The 6,846-nt window shown below is 66.0% G+C and overlaps 1 protein-coding gene across 1 annotated transcript; it reads right to left on the reverse strand.

Annotated features, from left to right (window-relative positions):
- Positions 1-468: 468 nt before the first annotated feature.
- UBALD1 (UBA like domain containing 1) lies at positions 469-6,567 on the reverse strand. Its single transcript, XM_027469074.3, has 3 exons — positions 6,300-6,567; positions 2,239-2,298; positions 469-1,521 (listed from the first exon to the last, which is right to left on the reverse strand). Exons 1-3 carry the CDS (start codon positions 6,405-6,407, stop codon positions 1,201-1,203), a joined length of 489 nt encoding a protein of 162 aa, XP_027324875.1. The 5' UTR covers positions 6,408-6,567; the 3' UTR covers positions 469-1,200.
- Between the last annotated feature and the right edge of the window lie 279 nt (positions 6,568-6,846).

Genomic DNA, 6,846 nt, shown 5'->3' on the forward strand with positions numbered 1-6,846 from the left:
CAGGGGCAGCACCCTCAGGGTGCTGTAAGAGAGGGTCGAGAGGCCAAGGAAACGATCAGAGAGCTGGAGAACCTCTGCTGGGGAGAAAAGCTGAAAGAGCTGAGGGCATTCAGTCTGGAGGAGGCTCTGGGGAGACCTTACTGGGCCCTTTTCATAAATAAAGGGGGCTTGTAAGAAAGATAAAGACTTTTTATCAGGGCTATGTAATGGCAAGACAGGGGACAGTAGTTTTAAACTAAAAGAGGGCAGATTTGGGTTAGATATTAGGCAGGAATTCTTCACTCAGAGGGTGGCGAGGCCCAGGCTGCCCAGAGGAGCTGCGGGTGCCCCATCCTGGGCAGTGCCCAAGGCCAGGCTGGGGGGGATTTGGGCAGCCTGGGCTGGGGGCCACGTCCCTGCAACCCCCCTGCGTCCCAGGCAGCCTTCCCCACGTCCCACCGCTGCTGCGAACGAAGCAAAGACACGGGGTTGAAAGCAGAAGAGCGTGTATTGCAAGCGGCTGCGGCGTGTCCGGAGAGACTTCCAGCCGCCAGGAGAAAAGAACAGAGGGGTTAAAAATGATCCCAGTCTCTAGGGTTACACATTGTCATGCAAACAGCCCCGGGGCAAACCCCATCCCAGGAGGTCGAGGGGACGGTGCCGCTCCCCAGTGCTCCCCCCAGCCCCACTCACCCGCTGGCCCACGCAGGGTGTGGGGGCAGCCCCTGTTCTCCTCCTCCTCCCCAAAAAACAAGCGGTGCGGGGCATCCACCCCCACCAGGACGCGTGGGGCCGAGGGAGGGGGGACACGGCACGGCCCATTCCGCGCAGCGGGGCGGCACAGCTGGCGCGGGAACCGTGAGGGGGTCTCCTCCGTTAAGTGTCACTCGCATGCAAACTCCAGTGTCCCGAGAGAGAGGAGGGGGTCGCCCCCTCCCCGAGAGCCCGAGCACAGCGTGGGCCCAGGCAGAGGCTGGCAGCGGCCTCGCGTCCCACGCAGCCTCCCGCTGTCCCTGGGGAGCTCCGTTCAGCTCTAGGACAAGTAAAAACTACTTCAAACCAAACCCATGCAAGGCAGCTATTTGCTCGTGTGTGTCTCTGTGGCCGCCAGACGCTCTGGCGGCGGAGTTCCTCTCCTCTTCGGGGAGGGGGGGAAAAAAAAATATATATATATATATTTATACGCAGGGGTCCCCGCCACGTGCGCTCTCCGCTGCGGCCTCATCTCTCTGCCTCCATGGTCACGTTGGCCTTCTGTTCTGCCGTGGCCTGCTGCGAGACGGCGGCCGGCCAGCCCGCGGGCTGCACCGGGGGGGCCGGAGTCCACATGCTCTGCTGCTGGCCGGGGGGAGAGGCCGCGGGCCAGGCGGGGTTGAAGGCCCCGTGCTGGGGCAGCGGCGGGGCCGGGGGCGGCGGGGAGGTCGCCATGGAGGCCACGGGGCTGCTGCTGTTGAAGCTCTCGGAAGCCTTGAGGCGGGAGAACATGGTGAGGGCGTCGGGGAAGTTGGGCGGCGTGGCCGGCGTGTTGGCGGGAGTGCACATCTGCGGGAAGGAGACAGGGGGTCAGGGGAGGCGGGCGGCTCGTCCCGGTGCATCGGCCCTCAGCGCGGCAGCCCCAGTGCCTCCAGCTGAGCCCCAGCTCAGGGAAGGACACGGGGGGACCTGGGGGACCTCGCCACACGGCCCAAGCCCTCTCCTGGCAGGGGGGGGGACCGGGCAGCCTCCTGACGGTGCCCCACACCCCTTCCCCTCCACGCACGGCCACGCAGCAGCCGCTGGTATGGGCTGTGCTGTGGCTCCCTTGCTTTGCCAACTCCTTCTGGGTGCTTCCTGCAGGCAGCGGTTATTTAGGGCTCTGAAGATTAATCCTGTGGTGAGAGCTCCTGTCAGAGGGCCTGGGCAGGACCCCGCTGCGCCTCCTGGTGCCACCAGGGGCCTGCAGCTCCCTGGCTCCGCAGGCACCAGGCTCAGCCCCTGCCCCCCAGGAGCCTGGGCGCACTGCGGCCACGCCGGGCGTTTGCTCTGCACGCTCCAAATCCCCAATTGTCCTGGAGAGTCAAATGAGGCCACGGCAGCCAGCAAATCCCTAAGACACATCTGCCCAGGCAGATTACGGGCTGCTGAAGCACGGGAGTTAATGGAGCAGAGCCTGGGCAGCGCGGGGAGAGCTGAGGCGGGCAGCAGCCTCGTGTCCGCACGCCCCTGTGTGTGCACACCCCACGTGCGAAGCAGCAGCTGGAGAGGTGGGAGAGCACTTACCATCTGATGGTGGTGGCTGTAGGGGATGTTTGTTTCTTGAAAAAAAGCACTGAGAGCAGTCTGAAAGAAAACAAAAGGAAGATGTTAGCAGCAGCAGGGAAGCACAGCGCCCTACCTGACTCCTGTATGCACCAGCGGGGTTTTGTGTGGCCGTGGTGGGGGCAGCAGCCCGCCTACAGCTCACTCCCCGCTGTGGAGGGCGTTCGTGTGGTGCCAGAGCCACACTGCCCAGCGCCTTGCATCCGCTACCCATTTTGGCCACCTCCTGGCAGAGCTGGGACAACATCCAGAACAGGCCCTGAGGGGCTGGGCTGTGCACGCACGGAGCCAGCAGCAGAAGTTGGAGAAGCGGCCACTTCGGGAGCAGACCCCAGCAGGTGTTTCACAACCCAGTGATGCTCCACAACTGCTGCAGGCAGGGGGAGGAGGGAACCCGAACCCAAACCCAGCAGGGGAAGCGGCGTGACAGCTGGCGAGATGCGTGCCCTGAATGGGATGGGACCACGGGCACAGAGCTGCACAGGGCAGTGAGACTGAGCCCGTGGCAGCGTTTTGGTTTGCTTCCAGTTCAGAGCAGCCATAACCTGGTGGCTGTCATATGCCCGTGGCATGTGATGGGTCGAGGAGGGCTGCACGGAGCGAGTGCCAGGCACAGGCTGGTGAGGAGGGTGGGCCAGGTGCAGGTTTGAGGGCTGGGAGGAGACGGCAGCGGCTCTGGGGGCACACGGGGCTGGGCTGATGAAGGGTCGGCAAAAATGAAGCTGCCCCACGTTCTGTGCCAGGTTTTAGTTGAATTGGGGCTAGAAAATGGTGCTTTGGTTCGGCGGCAGGTTATACACAACAGGAACATTAGGGCAGCAGGCTGGGCTCAGCTCCGGGCTAAGACAAAGCCCCCACCATCCGCTCACCCCTCCCCGTGCCTCGGGTGTGAGACACGGGGCTGCAGCAGCACCGAGCCCTTGCTCCCCCCTGGCAGCCAGCAGCGGGGTTACCCGAGCTGCTCGGACACCCGAGAGGCAGATGCAGGCTGTGCCAAGCCCGCCGCAGCCCGAGCACCGCAGCCACGTGAGCGCTGTGCTCTCCTCCTCCTGGTGCCCACAGCCGCACGCTCGGGGACGAGCATTGGCAGCTCAGCCGGCACGGGGTCTGTGGTTTCCTGGCTGAGCTGCTGGCAGGACCAGGCGGCGTTACCTGGCTGCTACAGACCTCAGTGGGGGAAGCAATTGGTGCTGCAGAGCATGGTCACTGCCCGAACAAGGCTGCTGAGGTGATTCCTGTGTTCCTCACGGGGCAGGCTGCGACCTCGGCAAGCGCCCAGCACCTCGGGCAGGACATAACGGGAGGGTCTGCGGGCCTGGAGATCAGCCCCAGCACCGCGCCACCTTCGTCCTGGGTGAGGTCGCACGGCTCTGCCCTCAGACGCTATCTCAGGCAGCGGGGAAGGCGATAAGGAAGGGGGAAGACAGCGAACGGGAAGCAGGCGCAGAGGTGTGGGCACAGCCCAACGCCATAAGGCGATTAGAGCTGCTCTGTGCTCCTGTGCCCCCAGTGGCCTCGGATCTGGGACTGTGCCAGCAGCGGGCGGGGGCACAGGAGGCCCCTGCTGTCCCCCCCCCCCAGCCCTGGGATGAAAGCTGCCATCTGGGCACAGGACACACCACAACCATGGCCCCTCTGCCCAAAACACCGCGCTCTCCCCTCCTCAACCTGCCTGTTTCCAGGAGCAGCAGCAGAAGCAGCTCCTCCGCTCACTGCTCCAGGCCTCGTGTACCCCCCAGACACAGGGGGGGCTGTCCCCGGGGGCACCGGGTACCAGGGCCATAAGGCCCCGCGCTGATCGCAGCGTTTCTCCGCTCCCCAGGGTGCCAGGAGGCGGCAGCAGCGATGGGGGCCCCTCATCCCTCAGGGGCCCCCTGCCCCTCAGCCACAAAGGAAGGGGAAGGAGCTCGCTAGAGCATAAAGACAGCAGAAGAGAAAGTGGAAATCCCAACCAGAGCCACAGCGAGCAGAGCCGGGCACCTGCTCCTCCCCTTGCTCCCCTTGCACAACCCTGAGCGGAGACACTGTGCTCTGCAGCAGCAAAAAGGCACGAATCGAGCCTTTTTTTTTTTTTTTTAAACAGCTGACGTCTTCTTATTCTTCCCAAGCAGCCCCAGGGGCAACCAGTGCGTCAGAAAGCCAATTAATACTCTTCTACCTGAGAAAGGAGCCCGGTGCACGGCTCAGCCCCGAGCTCAGGCTCTGCCAACACCTCGCTGCTGGGGCCCAGCCGCAGTGGATGTCCGCTGCCCTTCCCGGTGCCTCCCCCAGCAGGGGCACCCGTGGCCTCCCAGGGCCCCTCTGCCAGCCCCAAGTTGCCTCCTTCAGCCCCCCCGACATCCCTGCTGGTCCCTGGGAGCAGGGAGGCGATGGCAGAGTGCAGCACGAGGAGGCCCCAGGTTCCCTGTGAGACAGGAGTGAAGCCACAGTGAGCACAAGGGGAGACCCACGTGTTACCCACGAGCTGCTGCCCGTGCCCTGAGGACAGGGGAGCATTCCTGCAAAATAAACGGCTTCCTTGTCAGGGGCCTGGAGCGGCTCATCCTGCAGCAAAGGCAGCTGTACGTACCCCCAGAGCAGCTTCCCACCCGCCCCCACTCCCACACACTGTCCCGGGCCATGTTCCTTCCCCCCAGACAAAGCGCAGGGCCAGCAGGACACCAGGCAGCCAAACCTCTCCGCAGCACCCTCCCCCAGCAGCCCTCAGGGGATTGGGGCCGCCTGGAGGTTCGCTGCCGACCCAGGGGCTCCACCAGCAGGTCGGGCTCAGCGCAGAGCCAAACGTGTCTGACCGGGGGGATCAGGCCCCCGCCGGCTCCCCAAGGAGGCCATCACCCCACAGCCTCCCTCTCCCTCCTGCACCCCCGTGCAGAAGCAGCGAGCGGGGCTGGAGCAGGCAGGCGCTGCTCCAAGCACTGGCAAAAGGAGCCGGGGCAGCAGCCTGCGGGCACCAGAGGGCTCGCACTGTGCCCCTGGAGGAGCACCGTGAAACCAAGGAAACCCTGACTGAAGGCAGCGGAAATTAGCGCTGAACTTGCCTGAACTCCACCAATTTATTCTCGCCACAGAGCCGGGCCAGCCAGCAAACGGGCACCAGGCTGGAATAACAAAAGCCTCAGCACATCGCATCCGAGAGGTGCGATCGCCCCGGAGCTGGGAGCCAGCACCTCCCCGGCGTGGCTCCCCGAGGAAGGCATGCCCAGCGGCCATTTTGCAGAGGGAATTATCTGACCGTTGCACCAAAAGTGAGTGGGAACACGGTAATGGCTCAGCGCAGCGCGTTTGTTTACAGCCCAGCTTCCTCTGAGTCATGTGAGCGCCGAACCGGCAGCAGACGGCTGTTTGGACTTGTGCAACTCGCCCAACGGTGGCAAAGTTCCGCCGGGAGCCCTTCGGAGGAAAAAAAAGCAACTTCTGGCGGCTGCCACCAGCCCTCCTCCCGTCCACAGGGGGATGAAGGGGGGGGGTTGCTCAGAAGGCCCCAGAGGGCCGCCGCCGCCCCGTGTTGGTAAACAAAGCCCCGGGCACGTCACGCACGCAGCGCGCCCGCCGCTCTCGCAGGGGCCGTGCCGGGCGAGGCGTGAGGTGGGGTGGGCACGGCGGGGGCACGACGCCTGCCGGGCCCACGAGCGTGGAGGGAGGGCCTCGTTGGGCTCGGTTCCGAAGGTCTGTGCGGTGCTGGGCACAACGAGCGGCTGGCGAGGTGCTGCCGCGCTGCCTGCCCCAGCCCACGGCCGGCACAAAGCCGGGCGGCCCCGGGACGGGCTGCGGGGGCTGCGGTTCTCACCCCCCCCCCCCCCCCCCCCCAAACACCGAGCGGCGCCCAGGGCCCGGCGGCTGCACGGCTACGGCAGGGCCTGAGGCCACCGGGGGCTACCGGGGGGGGGGGGGGGGAGCCGGGCCCGGAGCGCTGCGGGGAGGCCCTGAAGGAGGATGGGGGAGCCCCCGGGACACGTCCCCGTCCCCCCCTGACGTTTGGGGCCCGTCCCGTCCCCGCCGTGCCCGGGGCGCGGCCGCCTCACCTCGAACTGCCAGTGCGCCGCCTGCAGCAGCTGCTTGGCCTGGTCGGCGGCGCAGCCGGCCGCCAGCACGAACTGGTTGATCATCACCTGGTGCTTGAGCTCGTCCATGGCCCCCCCCGCCCCCTCCTCTTCCTCCTCCTCCTCCTCCTCTTCCTCCTGCTGCTTCTCTTTCTTCCTCCCTCCCTTCCTCCTCCTCCTCCTCCTCCTCCTCCCGCCGCCCTCACGGCGCCGCCACCATCGCGCAGCCGGCGCGCCTCACGCCAATGTTTACTGGGCACTGACTCACGGCGCCCGGCCAGCCCCGCAGGGCGGGAGCGGAGCCCGCCCCCAGGGGCTGCCGGGATTTGTAGTTCTCTCCCCTCCCTCCGCCGCCCCGCTGCCCCCCCGCGGAGCCGCCGCGCGGACTACAGCTCCCGGCAGCCCCCGCTTTGTTTGCAGGAGCCGGCGGGCGTTTGAGTGACGCGTTGCGTTGGCCAACCGCCGCCCGCCGTGCGGTAGTACCTGGCCATATATGGTCAACAACGCCGCTGCCCCCAATGAGAGGGCG

This window comes from Anas platyrhynchos, chromosome 15 (assembly GCF_047663525.1).
Source record: "Anas platyrhynchos isolate ZD024472 breed Pekin duck chromosome 15, IASCAAS_PekinDuck_T2T, whole genome shotgun sequence".
NCBI classification, from domain to species: Eukaryota; Metazoa; Chordata; class Aves; order Anseriformes; family Anatidae; genus Anas; species Anas platyrhynchos.